This window comes from Lolium rigidum, chromosome 5 (assembly GCF_022539505.1).
Source record: "Lolium rigidum isolate FL_2022 chromosome 5, APGP_CSIRO_Lrig_0.1, whole genome shotgun sequence".
Classification (NCBI taxonomy): Eukaryota; Viridiplantae; Streptophyta; class Magnoliopsida; order Poales; family Poaceae; genus Lolium; species Lolium rigidum.
This window is the reverse complement of record NC_061512.1, coordinates 102248714-102266621: the sequence shown is the minus strand read 5'-3', so window position 1 is coordinate 102266621 and position 17908 is coordinate 102248714. Positions and strand designations below refer to the sequence as shown.

General features: G+C 44.4%; 2 protein-coding genes and 1 non-coding gene across 3 annotated transcripts; all 3 read left to right on the top strand.

Moving 5' to 3' along the window:
• The first annotated feature begins 271 nt into the window (after nt 1-271).
• Nucleotides 272-6766, top strand: LOC124651851 (transmembrane 9 superfamily member 1-like). The gene is made up of 12 exons (XM_047190877.1): nt 272-409; nt 2664-2856; nt 2984-3088; nt 3212-3229; nt 3316-3404; nt 3515-3667; nt 3852-3986; nt 4105-4271; nt 5058-5152; nt 5376-5749; nt 5911-6184; nt 6270-6766. Exons 1-12 carry the CDS (start codon nt 287-289, stop codon nt 6335-6337), a joined length of 1794 nt encoding a protein of 597 aa, XP_047046833.1. The 5' UTR covers nt 272-286; the 3' UTR covers nt 6338-6766.
• A 1956-nt stretch (nt 6767-8722) lies between these two features.
• On the top strand, nt 8723-10639 carry LOC124657894 (nifU-like protein 1, chloroplastic). Its single transcript, XM_047196369.1, has 4 exons — nt 8723-8816; nt 8909-8996; nt 9094-9404; nt 10278-10639. The coding sequence occupies exons 1-4, from the start codon at nt 8739-8741 to the stop codon at nt 10467-10469; spliced, it is 669 nt and encodes a 222-aa protein (XP_047052325.1). The 5' UTR covers nt 8723-8738; the 3' UTR covers nt 10470-10639.
• A 1553-nt stretch (nt 10640-12192) lies between these two features.
• TRNAR-UCU lies at nt 12193-12265 on the top strand. Its single transcript has one exon. It is a non-coding gene; the product is annotated as a tRNA-Arg (tRNA).
• The last annotated feature ends 5643 nt before the right edge of the window (nt 12266-17908 follow it).

Sequence of the window (17908 nt, the reverse complement as noted above, 5' to 3'; positions counted from 1 at the left end):
TTAGATGCTCTTACATTGGTTTCCTAATCTTGGAAAAAATTGTCCAAGCAAATATGATCCCATTTCCTCGTACTCTTTTTTACTGTTGTACCTGGTGATCTGATCACTGAGTTGGCCTGACGTTAGGCCGATTTCTTGAGTAAATAAAAGTCAACGGTGAACGGATCCCATAGATAAATGAGAGACCGTCCAAAACCGCAGTGAAATCGGGTCGTGAGTTTCTCGGGCCAACCCAACCGGACCCAAGCCTCGCGACCCTTCCTCCTCAGATCTCGCCGCCGTCGGAATGCTCCCCTCCTCCCGCGGCGGCGGCGGCGGCCGCAACCGCCTCCTCCTCCTCCTCGCGCTCGCCGCCGTCCTCAACGCCGCCTCACCGCGCCGCGCTTCCGCCTCAGAGTCCGACCACAAGGTACGCTGCCCTACCCCAGTCCCGCTCCTCGCCATCTCCTCCTGGATCTAAAACCTTTGTCGCCCCCCTCGGTTGGATCTCTCTAGTTGCCCCCATTCCGCGGCGTCAGATCTGCGCGCCCCTCCGCGCGATCTCGCGGTGGTTTCTCCTGTCTATCGCGTCCCGCTGTTTTAGTTACTAGCGCAGTTCGGTTGCCTGGGTGTGGTGGCTGGTGTCACGCGAGAGTCTTGCTCTTCAACGACGGAGAATCGCTTGGAGGTTGCTTGAGAAGCACGAGTTGATGTGGGACTTTGGGAGTGTAGGAAATGAACATGTTAGGACTCTGGGACGAAAGCTTCATCTTAATTTAGCTTCCGGTGGTCGAAATTATATTAAGTAGGGATATATGGCGCCTACCCCGAATGGCAGCCATGGTGTGGCACTGGTGAATCCGACCAAGGCAAGGGTGCGCTTGGTCGGCGTGATCGAGTCATGCACAATTGACGCCGTACCAGAGCCATGGTTTGAGATCATGAACGAAATCTTGTCGCTGACCGGGTGAAGGGATCCCACCGGCACACGACTCTGATACTTTGAAGCTGTAGTGTTTGTAACTGAGGGAATAATAAAGGCTGCATTGTGGTTTCTACCTTTTCGATTCATGATACTGTTACTACTATTTGGTTCATAGGGAGCTGCTAGCAGCTGGTCCTGTCTTGCATACAAATGGTGTGTAACTTTTCTTGCATACGCATGTGTACATTTGGTGGTTGAGAATAGCAGGTGATAATGTATGAGTGACATAATATCTTTTCAGATTGATCCTTGCATTGTTTTTTGTTCATTTATTTCTTTGTGGCGGATAATGAATTGATTTGATTTGGGTCACTAGGAGAACTGTCAAATAAATTTTAGTATCATGCTATTTCGCATTTTAGCTTTGAATCTTTGATGCATGTGTCATTACGCTCTACAATTTGGTCAAGTAGATGAAAGTATGGGACATTCAGTTGTCCATGCAACTAGGATAATTATAATAATTCATTAACAACGGCCTTAATCATGGGTGATTCTGAATCGCTGATTCGCGGACTTTGTGCATTCTTATTTGAACATCATTGGAAGTAAATTGCACTACTGAATGGTCGTATAATTATTTTTTAGAGGGAAGTTGCATATTGGTTAAAATTTGATCACGGGATAGCTATCACCACAAAGATTGGCTTTTGAAAAATACCACTCCATACCTCATTGTCATTTAGCATGATAACCCATATCTCCGTGAGGATGCTACTCCATGACTCACTGACATGTAGCCTTGAACAACCTAGGTAACCGTGCCATGAAGATGGTCGGATGACTTGGCTTAAGGGTGTGGGGGACTGGGGAGTAGAAGTGTAGAACCTAGATTAGGGATGGGAGAGGAGGAGAGAAATGAGAATGTCCTGGCCGCCTTGCAGTCCTGGCTGTCATCGCTTCTTCTCCAGGCACAGGGCCTAGGGCCACTATGATGGGGATGATCTTGGCAAGCACAGGGAGGAAGATGAGGATGATGATACCTTCCTTCCAATTACGCTGAGGAAGATGAGGATGGCACTGGCCGCCGGACTAGGAGGATGGCCAGCTGCTGGAGGCAACCTTACACTTGGCCTTTCTGAAACCGGGCCTTACATGGACCTTTATTGAAGGGGTCATTGTTGCCCAGCCATATCTTCTGTTTATCCAAACTGCATCCCATTATTTTAAATAAAAAAGAGGGGATACCCAGGGATATGTGTCTCCCTATACCCCTCGCGTCCTAGGCAAGGCTGACTGGCTGAGTCTCCCATATCGGTGCTTCAAAGAAGTTAAACATATGTTAGGGAGGTGGAATGGGGGAAATAACGAGATGATGCAGTATTGACTATTCTTAGGACTTGCTTGACTGGAGCATCAGTGGGTGAACTGTCGTAGTTATTATCAAACTTGAGTGCATATATGAAAATTAAGAACATGCTTTTGTAACTTTGCAAATTTTGATGTCACATGTCAGAACCGAGTAATGGCAAATGAAATCCCTTGTCTTGTTTCCATACCTTAGCCTTAGCCATGATCAATCCCACCATGCGTAATAAGCACTGCAAATTAGTAATGCTTGCAGATTTACATCATACAGCGCTTCACTCATTATCTTCAATGTTGTTTTCTTTTCCATATTAGTTATGCTTAATATAATGTGATATGAGCATTTCGTGAGGTTAGTAGTTCTCACCTGCTTTATGTTTCTTTCATGCAGTTCAAAGAGGGAGATTCAGTAACGCTATGGGTGAACAAAGTTGGGCCTTACAATAATCCTCAAGAAACTTACAATTATCACAGCCTTCCATTTTGTCACCCGTCTGAGAACCCTGGACATAAATGGGGCGGTCTTGGAGAGGTCCTGGGTGGAAATGAGCTGATTGATAGTCAGCTTGACATAAAGTTCTTGAGTATGCTCATTTTATCTTCATACCGTCCTTGTCTTTATTTATTTACTATTTTCATACAGTATGCATTTCTCTCTGTGTATGCATTTGCCCTGTCTTACTAATTATAAAAATGTTGTCTTCACTGTAGAAAATGTGGAAAAGCGCTCCATTTGCACACTTGAACTGGATTCCAAAAAGATTCAACAATTTTCTGATGCCATTGAAAGCTCGTACTGGTTTGAATTTTTCATAGGTGCGTGGATCTATACGTGATCTGTTAAATTGTGTTGTATTACCATGATTTGGGCAATTTTTTTTTGTTTCTAACATGTACTTTCTGAAAAAAATTTCATTGCTTGTGGCGTCGTTCATTTAGATGATCTGCCTCTTTGGGGTATGTTTCTACAACTTGATATTTTCTTTGTTATTTTTTCTCGTTTTGTCTTTTGCCTCACAAGAAATTTGTATGTGCGTTGACAGGTTTTGTTGGAGAGACTGACAAAAACAGTGAAAACAAGCACTATCTTTACACCCACAAGAACATTCTTGTCAAATACAATGATAACAGAGTATGTATTTTGCATTGATTATATAAGCGGGTTTGATTTGTTTTCTGGTAATAATTCGGCACATAACTTGGACAGAATTATATAGTGATGATCTGATTTGATTTTCGTAGATAATTCATGTCAATCTTACTCAAGAGTCCCCTAAGCTCCTTGAAGCTGCTAAAAAGTTGGACATGACATATTCAGTGAAGTGGGTACCAACAGATGTCTCATTTGCACGTCGTTTTGAAGTTTACCTCGATTATCCTTTCTTTGAACACCAGGTAAATGATAATGATTTTTTTGTTGAAAAAGAAGTGGATATGCACAACCCTCTGCCTGCTTATATTCTTGGAATAAATTTTCAATTCCAACAATAGGGAGCATCTGAATTATATTCCAGGAAAGATCTTTCATTTTAACTAACCATTGGAAGGTTCTAAATTCTTTCAAATTTTTCATGTTCAGATTCACTGGTTCTCCATTTTCAATTCCTTCATGATGGTTATTTTTCTCACTGGTTTGGTTTCAATGATATTGATGCGAACACTGAGAAATGATTATGCAAAATATGCTCGTGATGATGATGATCTGGAGTCACTGGTGAGCATATGAATTCTGGTGCCTATTTTGTTATACTTGAATAGTTCGAGAAAATTAATTCTCTTGATTCATCCGTTGCCACTCAATGCTGCCTCAAGTAATGACTTTGTTTTGATAGGAGAGGGATGTTAATGAGGAATCTGGATGGAAACTTGTCCATGGTGATGTATTTCGTCCTCCTAGAAGCTTGACATTTCTTTCTGCTCTTGTTGGTATCGGCACTCAGCTGGCAGCTCTTATCCTTCTTGTGATTGTATTGGCCATTGTTGGCATGTTATATGTTGGGTATGCTCAAAATCATACATATACTTCTCACCTCCTTTCTGCCTTGACCTTGCATGCATAGTACATGCATAACACTGAGTTTTGCAGTTATCCAATACCATTATGTATTAATCATATCTCACAGTTACTTCGATTAAAAAAAGGCCAAACTGCCACTTACCCTTCACTATTACAATCACACTTGTTCAAGATAATCTTCACTATTTTGTCTTTTGCTCCTCCTTTAGCATCTAAAAACCTGCATTCAGTGTTCTGGACTACTCCACAGAAACATAGAATAAAGTACTCACTGAAGTATTAGTGTGCATCGTCAGGCATCTGATAGTGGGAGGATTTCTTGTCCTTGCTTTTCACTTAACTTCAGAATAGCGATTAACACTAGTTAAGTATTTATTATTTTATACAACCAGATAAGCGCTGAAAGTTATTTTTTGGGCCTGTGGCAGCACATTAAGTGTTGTAAATGGTTTGATCTTCAGTAAAAGGTAAAATTCAAGTTTAAGTTAGGATGCTGAGATAACTGAGGACATGAGTGTTAGAACTGGTCCTGTATAAAGGATATGCTAATGGATCCAAAATGTTTTACTAATTGGAGTGGCAGTATTATGTTGTTGCAATGCGCAAATCCCATGGAGGTAGGGTACAGAAAAGCTAATAGTCTAAAATTTTGAAAACCCTTGTGTTCCAAAAGAACTTGATTGTCTTAGCACGGCGTGTGGTTCTTCCATACATGTTTGAGCATGCAATTCCTTTTCTCTAACTTACATGCCGTGCAATGTTTCTCAGGCGAGGTGCTATCATCACAACCTTCATTGTGTGCTATGCTCTTACATCTTTCATTTCTGGATATGTTAGTGCTGGTCTCTACTCGAGGAATGGTGGTATGGTTCACTTCTTGACAAGTTGCATGGATTGTATTTTCTTAGACTATTATAGTACCTCTTTGAACAGTTTGGCTTTCTTCTGAATGTTTCTTTCTTTCTTTCTTTCTAGTTTCATCATGTTGTCATACTCTTTTGTAAAAAATGCTTGAGTTTATGTATATCTAATGGATTTTACTTACGACTTCCTGTTTATTGAACGCATTACTTGGTTACATGGCAGGTAAAAACTGGATAAAGGCTATGATCCTTACAGCATCCCTCTTTCCATTCTTGCACTTCACAATTGGCTTTGCACTGAATACAATTGCAATCTTCTATGGATCATTAGCAGCAATACCATTTGGTACAATGGTTGTCATGTTTGTCCTTTGGGCTTTCATCTCCTTTCCCCTGGTGCTTTTGGGTACGGTCGTTGGTAGAAACTGGAGTGGGGCTCCTAACAATCCCTGCCGAGTAAAGACTATTCCACGCCCTATTCCTGAGAGGAAGTGGTACCTTACACCTTCTGTCATCTCATTGATGGGTGGGCTTCTTCCCTTTGGTAGCATCTTCATTGAGATGTACTTTGTGTTCACATCATTCTGGAACTACAAGGTAAACTAGATCATTTTTGACATTTTTCACTAAATACTGCTTTTTAATAATTGTAATCATGTATAGCCACATATTATAGTATGGAAGTGATATTGTTATCCTTGCACTTAATTTTCATTATATGAGCATCTGATTATGCATTGTTCTTGTGTTCTTGGCAGGTGTATTATGTCTACGGCTTCATGTTGCTAGTCTTTGTCATTCTTCTGATAGTTACAATCTGTGTCACAATTGTTGGTACTTATTTCTTGCTGAACGCCGAGAACTACCATTGGCAATGGACTTCATTTTTCTCTGCTGCATCGACAGCGCTATATGTGTATCTGTACTCCATCTACTACTATCATGTGAAGACAAAGATGTCTGGCTTTTTCCAGACAAGTTTCTACTTTGGCTACACAATGATGTTCTGTCTTGGTCTAGGCATACTTTGCGGTAATTTCTTGTTACTACTAAATGACTGATGCATTGCTCTATTTAAGATCAGTTTGATGTCCTGACATTTATTTTGGTGACTCAGGTGCTATTGGCTATCTAGGGTCAACTCTTTTTGTGAGGAGAATCTACAGAAACATCAAATGTGATTAAATTCCCGCTGCATATGGATGGAGTGGTATCAGATTAAATATGTCATTGCAGGGGAAATGAGGCTTCCAAAATGGATAAATGCTAGTTCCTGATTAGGGTTTCAGATCTACTCAGTAGGTTGTGATCCCTTTGCTGACTCAGTCAAACCCCTTCCTTTTGCCTACTCATTTCTTCCCTGGAGCTGCTCTCATAGTGTATACATCTGTGGTAGCTGAGGAGTTTAGCGGAAGTGCTGGTGCACTTAGGTTCTTATATATTTTTTTTCGTTTTTCTGCAGTTCTTTTTGAAACAGAAGTAGGAAGTGAGCATCCATGCGGCTCTGTCTAGACTTCCCGTGCTGAATTGTTGCATCCAATTTAAGGATGACATAACAGATTATCATGTACCACGTTCAGATCTGTGTGTTTATATATATGGGAACATTTAATACATAGGGGTATTTGTATCTGCAATATTATAGTATCTGAGATGTTCGATTTTCTGCCATCTGGAGTTCTGCTGCCAGAGTTCTTTGAAGAAAAGCTGTCAAATGCTTATACAACTGTCAAACTTGTCCTAGTTACTGGTGACGAGGCACTTGTGTGCAGTATATAGTACTCGAACTTGTTAAAGGGGTTGCTGTTTAGTTATTGGCGATGAGCCAGTTGTGCGCACGTACAAGTTGCTGCTTGGGACCTTTGTGGTGTCAGTGCCTCTGCGCGCACCAACACCCTTTGCCCTACCTTGTGTGCCCTCAGCCTGTGCCTTAGTGCTATGAATACCTCTTGCCACAAACAGCACAATTGCCCTTGGTGCTATGACTACCTCTTGTCACAACAACACAATCGAGTCTAAAAGCAGCATGCCATCCTACTATCTCCGCTCTTGCCATGGCCTTAACAATAGCGGTAACGGTGATCTTTGGCCACAACAACACAATCGTGTTTCGGAGCAACCACACCGTCCAATTGTCGGTCTCCTCTTTAACATCACCGCGATCGGCGTCACAACCGTTAAGGAGGGCTGTTGTGGCTATCTCTTTCTTGAAGGTTGTCGCCTTGTGTTCTTTGTTGCCACCGATATGTTACATCTTGATCATAGTCAAAACATTAGAACTTTAATCTTCATTTGACATGTCGTGGCAAACAAGGACCACACGACCTGGCAGATCTAGCCTTCTTCTCGTTCAACAAACTCAACAAAGTACTTACCCAATCCACTAACTGAGGACCTTGAGGCACCGTCCAACCTCCACGGACTTTCGTGGAGCAAATCCATACCTTGCTTCCAAGCAACCATAGCCATGTGGGGTTTTCCCAACAAGAGGGAGGGAGGGGGGGGGGGGATCAAATTTGATCTATCGTAAATGCATATCGGGAACTCCTCTTTCTTTTTCCTCAAAGGAATGAAGTGATTTGAGCATGGACTGAGGAACCTTTGAAGCATAATGATGTGCATGCAACACACTATACACTTGCAGCACATCGAAAATTCCTAGCATCATCAATGGTGGTGGACCCACGAATACAAGAAGGAATATAACGAGGCAAAAAGTTTGTAGGAATATTATAGGAAGTGTATGTACATTGTGATATATATCGTCAATGAGAATCAAGAAACTATTTCAGTTTATGTGGTGACTAAGTTGGGACCACATGAGCATTCACGAAATAAAACAACCCTTACCGTGCACGTCTTTTGCTTGTTCCATTGCAGTGCAAAAGCATTCTACGACTAAGGCGTATAAATTATGTATTAAAGTCGATTTTTTCTATATTTGACTAAATTTATATAAAATATCAATATATACAATACCCAAACAGTATCGTTAGATCCATCCAAAAACATTATTTTATGTCGTACCTATCTGTTGTGTAGATAGTGATAATGATTAAATTGAAACTTTACAACGTTTCACTTAGTGCAAAATGTGGTATTGGGGATATTGGATCCATCATGGAATATATATTCACATTGTATTTGATATATTTTTGTGTAAACTTACAAACTTTGTAGTCAGTACAAAATTTATATGATTTGTTATCTTTACTATTGGGGGAGTAGTCAGCAGTGCATAGCATGTGTACACGAGCACGAGCCATCAGAGCATCAGGCTATAAGATTGGAAGTTTGGAAAATCAAACTGTCAGTTGCAGTCTTGCAGATGCCCGTCGTATAGTGGGAGAAAAGCCGTCGCTAAGCCGTGATTTTGACGGGATTCGACGATCTCAATTCTACAGACGGACTACCGGCTGACTGGACGCCTTTGTACATGCCTTAATTTGGGTTGAACTGAAACCGCACAAATTTTGGCAAAGAAAGGAGCGGGCACACAAATATATACCATCCACGCCACGGCCAACAGCGGCGGCATCTCCAGGACCGATTGGAACCGACCACGCCCTCCAGTCGGGCACCGGGGATGCAGGCGGCGGCGACGTGGACGCCGACCACCTCGCCGTCCACCTCCACCTCCTGCTCCTCCTCCTCGCAATTCAAGGTTGGGCGGGCATCCTCTTGTTTCTCCCTCTCTTCTTGGTTCTCCGTTTCATTGTGTAATGTGATATTGAGGAGGACCTGTTTCGTTTCAAGGTCGGGGTTGTGTCGTTGTCGCGTGGGACGAGAACCCCCTCTGCCACGGCAACATCGTGCGCCGTGACCACTCGCCGGCCGCCGCAAGGTGAGGCTTGTCACAGCTGTACACGGCTGCCTTCGTTACGCCTATCCTCACTGGAGCTAGATTTCAAAGCTACATATAACACGCTTTGTTGCAGCAGTTGTCCGACCCATTGCCGACCCGATTCCGGTGATCGGTTCGCCATTAACCGCTGAAAGCATCGAGCTTGTTCTGGACGAAGTGCGCCCGTACCTTAAGGCGGACGGAGGAAACGTTGCCTTGCATGAGATCGACGGGAATGTGGTGAGGCTGAAGCTCCAAGGAAACTGCGGGTCATGCCCGAGCTCGGTGATGACGATGAAGATGACAATTCAACGACGCCTGATGGCTAAACTACCAGAGATTGTTGCGGTTGAAGCTATCACGGACAAGGAGGCTGGACTTAAGCTCAACGAGGAGAATGTTGAAAAGGTAAACAGATACGGTAGCATTGTGGAACAGTCAAAGTTTTAATCAGACCGGGGTATTTGTCAGTATTAGCCTTTCTTCCTACATGGTAAAAGCAAATTTTAAAACTTCAGAATGGGGTTTACTCTGACCGTCTTTGATTGTAGGAGGTTGTCATGCATTTGCTAAGTTAATCTTTCTTCCTTATCTTCAAATAAAACGCTAGTTCTGCAGTTCTTTCATTTTTACGAAACTGTATTTCCTACATATGTAGGAGATTGGATCCTTGCAGGAGCCAAGAGCCTTGCGGATTTAGTTAGCTGAGTTGTTTTCTTGGGCGGAACGCTGTTCCGCCTTTCTTTTTCTTTTTATGGCTCCTGCCATGTATCTGTTTGCTTCTCCTTTATCAATATAAGGCAAAAGCTTTTTTGCCCGTTTCAAAAAAAAAAAGTATTTCCTACATATAAAATGCATAGTAAATATCAAACATAGCAGTACAATCTGTTGGTTTGGGGACTCTATACTTGGAGGAACAACCTTCCTGCCATCGCCACTATTTCTGGCCAACTTCTGTTTACAAGAGGGTATGCAATTTAGCCAGTTCCATGTTGCAGCACATCACAGTTCCATGTGGTTGGTTGTCGTTCATACTTTTGCTTAGAATGACATTCGGGTACATAACACAGAGCATATTCATTTTTTATGGTTGATTAAGTGAAAATCTTCAAGTCTGCTCTACAATAGTGCCAATGATTGTTAAATATATGGGAGAAAACAATGCTGCATATCTTTCTACACCTTCAGATGATTTATCTAACTTTATTTTGCCCATATTAAAAAAAACAGTAGCTGGAGTAACTCGTGGAATTTGAAAATCTTTTGCTGACCCAATAACAGGTACTCGATGAGATCAGGCCATACCTTGCTGGTGCTGGAGGGGGCAATCTCAAGTTTGTCACCATCAACAGATTCACCGTGAAAGTCCGACTCACAGGCCCTGCAGCAGGTGTGGCGGCCGTCCGAGGAGCAGTAGCCAAGAAGCTCAGAGAGCAGATCCCACCCATTGCAGCTGTCCAGCTATTATCGTAAAACTTGAACTGCAAAACAATTATGTTAGCAGGGAAAGGCTGTAACTGATCAGATCACCTCTGTAGCTGGTAGCCTCATGGAAAGTTTCTCGTGTCTAGTCAGTAACAAGGTTCTTTTGATCTCTTCCTCTTGGAAAGGAAATGGAAAAGATGGATGTTGGTCGAAATTAAGTTTCTGCTTTGTCTAAAGAATTGCAAGATTTTTTTTTCTTTTTTCGAGAGTATGCCAAAGGCATACCACATCTTTATAGAAGGCAGAGGTTCGAGTACAAAAACGTCACCACTCGCTACAAGTAACGAGCATAACCCCACACGACACCGGCTACAGACCAAACAACCACAACACAAAGCACCTGTCCTAAGCAAAGAACCAAGCCACGTCTCGACCGAACCTCCGAAGAGGAACAACTCCCAAAAGACCTTCCTTGTCAACATACCATCCGAAGGAGATCAATGGCGGGACTTGGTCGAACCCCGGAAGCCATCCTCATGAACATGCCAGCAATGGCGTGCATAGCGCCCTGAAGAACCGCCGTGGACCGCTGCATCACCGGAATAAAGCCGCAAAGGGACTTCTGCACCGTGTCTTCAAGCACGAAGCTCCCAATAGAGTCACGACGTCGCAGACACCGCCATCGTGCCGATCCGCACCGGATCGAGGCTTTCGCCCGAAGACAACGAAACTCCAACAGGGTAGAGAGAGGCCGACACTCTACGGCGACGCCTCCAAGGAGGGGAACGACATAATTGCAAGATTTTGAAAAAGAAGTAAACCAGAAAACAAAGCTGAAGAAGGTACATTTTAGGGGGTTGAAATAATGTGAAGTTCCTAACATCAACAGATTAACATAAATAGAACAAGCAATCAACGGATGAATAACGTAAACATGAAACGAGCAGTCATGGTGAAGCGTTCTCCAGTAGCAGTCTGTCTCTCTAGGCACATTATGATGAATTCACATGATTAGTTCAAACAACCAGGAGCCAGGAAATTTTCGTTGATAGATGTAAACATTGACCCTGTTAGACGGTAACGGCAGCCTTTCGAATCACACAAAAGAGAGAGCGGAAAGCAATAGAATGGAGCGATCTGATACAATGGTGATTGTCATGCACGCCATGGACACTAGGACATGAGCGAAGGAACACTTGATGCATTTTATTTTTCAGGAAGACAGGAGCATTACAATTAATTGCCAGAAAAGAGCATCCGAGCTAGTTCCAATCTCATATTTTGATCATTACAAAGAAGGAATCCATTGAATCAAACGAGACAAGGAGTAGGTCGTCCTAACATCTGGAGCTAAGATCTCACAATCTCACACGGCATCGCCGACGACGGGGGCGGCAGATCTAGGCGGCGGGCGGGAGGATCTGGGAGACGACGAGGTAGGAGAGGAAGCCGGCGAAGGCGAGCAGGAAGGCGTAATCCACGGCCACGAAGAGCGCGGTGGATCCGTGGCCCCTCTTGCGGCCCTTCTCCTCCTCCGAGGCCGCCGTGCCGCCGGCGCCGCTACGGTTCTTCGCCGCAGCGTCCATCCCGCGCGGCAGACGATCTCTCCTTCGCCTGGCTCCGGCGACGGCGATGTGATGAGGCGTGGGACGATGGGTGAGACGGCAGTTTGATGCGGCGATTACAGAACTGCGGAGCGGGTTGTGATTAAATTTGTAATAATAACGAAGAACAGTAGAAGAATCGGCGTGGATTCCAGCGGAACAAATCGGCGCCTGTGGCCTAATGGACAAGGCGTCTGACTTCTAATCAGACGATTGTGGGTTCGAGTCCCACCAGGCGTGATCGTGCGACTTGTGTTTTTTGTTTTTATATGGTGTAGTACGTGCTAACAATCCCTTTTAAAATTGTCTAACAATGTTGTTTTACGTCTTGAGATTTTTTTTACAAATAAAATACTACCGCTCTCTTGACATTTCAGTGCCGTTTTGTGTGAGTCAAAATGCGCAAATAAGCAAGGAATAAACATGCGAACTTTTCTATGGGTCTCTTTACTTTTTGTGCAGTATTATTGCCCCCACCCCACACACTCGATAAAACGGCAAGACAAATGTAAGGCGGATCCCCACAACCGTTTATTTTCAGGTACGTACATTATACTGTCTAAGAACATCTCTAACAGAGCCCGTAAACTGGCAAAACCGAAAAATAACTGCCAATTTACGGGTTCGGTTCAGAAAATGGTGCAGATCAGTCACCGTAAACGAGCTAAAACCGAAAAAAAGTTTTCCGACCGAGACCGAAAACCCAACTCGACCTGTATTTGTAGGGCCTCAAAGAGCGAACTGAACACGAACCCCTACTCGTGGCGCGCTGAAATTTCAGCTCGAGCTAACTGCTTCCGCCGATACAGTCGCCGGAATCCAACTAAATTCACCGGAATATAACCAAATTCCAGCGAACCCACGACGGCGCGGGGCGGCGCGGGCAGGGCGGAGCAGGGCCGGGGCTGGCCGAGGTGGGGCTGGCCTCCTGATGGATCTGACCGAAGAGGATCACAAGAAGAGGGATTTGAGGGGAAATCGATCGATAAATTGGATAAATTGCAGAAATTTAATCTAAGATAAATGCAGGAAAATAAAGATAAAATTAGGTTCATATTTCTTGGTTTTTTTGCAAGGGGATACAAGGATAAGCTTATATAGACCTAACCAACTACAACATGACAACATAGGTGGAATACCGATATTACCCTTACAGCTAATAACCCACACTACTCCATAGCACTACTAGTCCCTCACATTACTCCCCCCTCAAGACCATTGCTCAGCAATGGACAAGTTTCTTCAGAAACTTTCATCATCATCAATTATCCACCAGAATTCATTTACCGTATCAAGGAGGTAGAAATGTAATGAAGATAACATCCATTTCTTGGACCTTAGCACAGTCCTGTGAAGATAGCAGCAACTTTGGATTGTAATTCTCCTGGATACCTTGCTGATGGATAAATTCCCATTGGTCATGAAGGAAGATCATGGTGTATGGATATTCAGATAAGGAGATACCACTATATGTTATACTAGTCCAGCGCTTAATCTGAATAAACTTTGTTATGTTCAGCCGGTTGCATAGAAAAAGGAGTGATTCAATACCAGGATCCCAAATATGAGAGGTGTTGCTCGTTGGTAGTTGATTTTTTAAGACTTTGTACAAAACTGCTGCATCTCTTCCTGCTTGAGATATCTTTCCAGAACACAAGACCACTATCGCACACACGCTAGTGGCAGTTGACATACAGATTGCAGAGAGAATACCTTCTGTCAAACTGAACATGCGAGAATAGCAGCCTAACTGCTGAACTGTTTCTGAATGTGGCAAGTTCAAAACCATTGGCAAGCAATGTATCTGGAGGAAAACAGTTGGAGTATAGCACCAGGAATGAGACTGCAACAGCAATGACAACAACAGAGCCGATAATTGCTTCATGTCGACAGGTTGCCCAACGAAAATTGATAGCCTGAGTGTTGTCTGGCCATTATAAACTAGTCGGGTCTGGAGCAGGCTGTGGCCAATTTGGGGAGAAGCCGGCCGGGGATGGGAAGGTGGTCGTGTACATGGAGGCGGGATGCGGGTAGGGGTAGGTGGCGGCGAAGGGGTAACTGGAGGAGCCGTACACTGCGGTGGGGAAAAAACCAGACGCGGGCGCTGGGTAGGAGGAGAAGGTGTAGGGGAAAGGGGATGGGTGGTAACCGCCAGGAAAAGGAGCAGGTGGATAGGCGGCGGCGGCGGAAGGAAAGCTGCAGGGGGCGTACGGTGGTGCTCCGCAGCCACACGGGGGCGGGGGCGGATCGGCGACGGGAGTGGGGAAAACACTGAGCGTGGGTGCTCCGAAGCCATGAGGGGCCGGGGGAAGAACGGTGGTGGGGAAGAAGAATGGGGTGGTCGAGGGCGAGCTCGCCATGGATGCGAATCTGGTGGTGGTCGTGCTCGATTTGGGGAAGGGAGGGTTGGGACACGCGAATCGGATCGCAAGAGAAGAAGCCGCCGGGGAGAAATTTCGGATCACAGAATCGACTGCTCTGATACCACTTTGTCAGGATCCTGATGGATCTGACCGAAGAGGATCACAAGAAGAGGGATTTGAGGGGAAATCGATCGATAAATTGGATAAATTGCAGGAATTTAATCTAAGATAAATCCAGGAAAATAAAGATAAAATTAGGTTCATATTTCTTTGTTTTTTTTTGCAAGGGGATACAAGGATAAGCTTATATAGAACTAACCAACTACAACATGACAACATAGGTGGAATACCGATACTACCCTTACAACTAATAACCCACACTACTGCTGGAATTTGAGGCATTTGGCCTTTGGCCCATGGCCCATTATCAAATTCTGAAACTCACATGGCCCATTCCAATAATCAGTGGCAGCACTAGTGGGAGCTAAAGTTTAGTCCCACATTGCTAGTTGGGAGAGAGTTGGAGTGGTATATAAGGTGGGCTGTTCTAGTCCTAGTAAGTGAGTGAGAAGAGAGAGAGCCCTCGCGCACTCCTCCTCCTCCGCCGCCCGCCTCGCCTCGCCTCGCCTCGCCTCGTCACGACGCGCCGCGGGTTGCGGGAATCTCGCCGAGCCGAGCTTATCTTTTTGCTGTTTGGGAAATTAATTGTGTAATCATTTTCGAGTCATTAACGGACGCGTTACTCAGCCGTTTTGCCTTCCGGTTTTTCTGGATCGTGGCCGTGCCGACTTCGGACGTGGGCTGCGCCCCACGACCTTCCCGAACCGCATTATATAAGCGTGGACTCCAACCCTAGTCTGTACCAGACGCACATGCGACTACCTGTTTCCAATTCATTGCGCCGCCGCCTTCGTCTTCCTCATCCCGTCCGTCGGCGTGCACCGACCGGCCGGGACGATGAGGCCTCCGGAACCCTGCCTCTCGTGAACCTGTACGGGTGAGGGGCAATCAGGTTTTTGGGGAGCGCTCCGGCGCGACTACTGGCATCACGACGTCGTCCTCGAACGACGAGTTTCTCCACACCGACAACTTCTTCCCGGACCTCAGCGACTTCTTCAACAACCTCAACATGGGCGACAACGACGCTGCTGTGAAGTATGTGATCTTGTCGTTTCTCTTTCAGTTTCTGTTAGAGTTTCTTCTTCTAGTTTCTATTGTAGATGCGATCAGTTTGTCTTGTTTAGATGTGATCTGTTCATCTACTTTACTAGTCTGCATGATTAGTTTACTTGTTATTTCCGTAGTCATGATTTATCAATTACCTGTACGGATTATTTCATATGGATATTTGCTTATATATTCAACAATCCAAAAATCTGATTTTAGGAAAATCAATTCAAGCATTGTTGCCGCTACTCGACCTCCCCTCTTTGATGGTATGCATTACAAGAGGTGGCGCACAAAGGCAGTTCTATGGTTTACAAACCTAGGATGTTTTAGCACCACAGATGCTAGACCTGAGGGGCCTGTCTCTGCAGAGGAGCAGGAAAAGTTTGAGAAGGTCGACGCCATGTTTAAGGCGGCCTTGTTCAGCATTCTTGGGGATAACATTATTGACCCATACATGGCTTTCGACCATGGTAAAGATCCGTGGGATGCGCTCGAGGCCAAATTTGGGGTCTCGGACGCTGGCACTGAACTGTATGTCATGGAGCAATACTATGACTACATGATAACTGATGAGCGCTCCGTGGTTGAGCAGGCTCATGAGATTCAGTCCCTTGCCAAAGAACTCGAGCAGTTTAAGTGTACCTTACCGGACAAATTTGTGGCCGGTGGCATTATTGCCAAGCTTCCTCCTTCGTGGAGGAACTTTGCTACTTCTCTGAAACATAAGAGACAAGAGTTTTCCGTTTCGGATCTCATTGGCTCGCTTCATGTGGAAGAGAAGGCGAGAGCAAAGGACACACACGCTCGTAGTTTTGAGGGAGGTTCTAGTGCCAATTTGGTACAGAAGAAGAACTTCCAATCTCACAAGTCTAAGAATGAACAATGGAAAAGGCAAGTTTGATGAGAAGAACAAAGCCTCCAACTCAACCAACTTCAAGAGGAAGACTCCATATAAGAAGAAAGGGAACTGCCATGTTTGTGGCGCTCCTGGACATTGGGCTCCTCGATTGCCCGAACGCCATGATCGGCGTGGGAACAACGGCAAGTCCGCAAATGTTGTTATTGGCGTTGATACCGAGATGAAGGACGTTGGGTACGGTATTTCCCCTACTGTCCTTTCGGCATGTAATTCTCCCGATTGGTGGATAGACACCGGAGCCAATACACATGTATGTTCTGATGTGTCTATGTTTTCTTCTTATCAGGTCGCAAGGACTTCCTCCGTCCTGATGGAAAACGGCTCACGTGCTTTTGTTCGTGGTGTTGGTACGGTGGATCTGAAGTTTACTTCGGGAAAGACCATCCAGCTAAAGAATGCGCAACACGTTCCCTCCATTAATAAGAATCTCGTTAGCGGATTGCTTTTATGTCGAGATGGTTTTAAGTTGGTTTTTGAGTCCAATAAAGTTGTAATTTCCAAGTGTGGACAATTTGTTGGAAAGGGTTATGTGTGCGGAGGCCTGTTCCGTTTATCCTTGTCAGACTTATGTACTCAAATTATTAATCATGTTCGCAATGATTGTGAGTCCGATATTTGGCATTCACGACTTTGTCACATTAATTTTGGGTGCATGACGCGGCTAGCGAATATGAATATAATTCCGAAATTTGCTATTGTCAAGAAATCCAAGTACCAAGTATGTGTGCAAGCTAAGCAACCACGTAAGTCTCATAAGACTGCGGAGGAAAGAGACTTGGCACCGCTGGAGCTTATACATTCAGATCTTTGTGAAATGAATGGTGAATTGACAAAAGGAGGAAAAATATACTTCATGACTTTAATTGATGACTCTACTCGATATTGTTATGTGTACCTCCTGAAATCTAAAGATGAAGCTCTTAATCACTTCAAAATCTTTAAAGCTGAAGTAGAAAACCAACTTGATCGAAAGATCAAGCGGCTAAGGTCTGATCGTGGTGGAGAGTATTTTTCCAACGAGTTTGATTCTTTCTGTGCGGAACATGGTATTATCCATGAGAGGACGCCTCCCTACTCACCTTAGTCAAATGGGGTGGCCGAAAGAAAGAACCGTACTCTAACTGATTTGGTAAACGCCATGTTAGATACATCGGGTCTATCCAAGGCATGGTGGGGGAGGCGATATTGACTGCGTGTCATGTCCTAAACCGTGTCCCCACAAAGAACAAAACCATTACCCCTTTTGAGGAATGGGAAAGGAAAAGGTTGGAACTCTCTTACCTACGAACTTGGGGTTGTATGGCGAAAGTAAATGTGCCAATACCCAAGAAGCGCAAATTTGGACCAAAAACCGTGGATTATGTTTTTCTGGGATATGCATTTCATAGCATTGGCTACAGATTTTTGATAGTAAAATCTGAGGTATCCGAC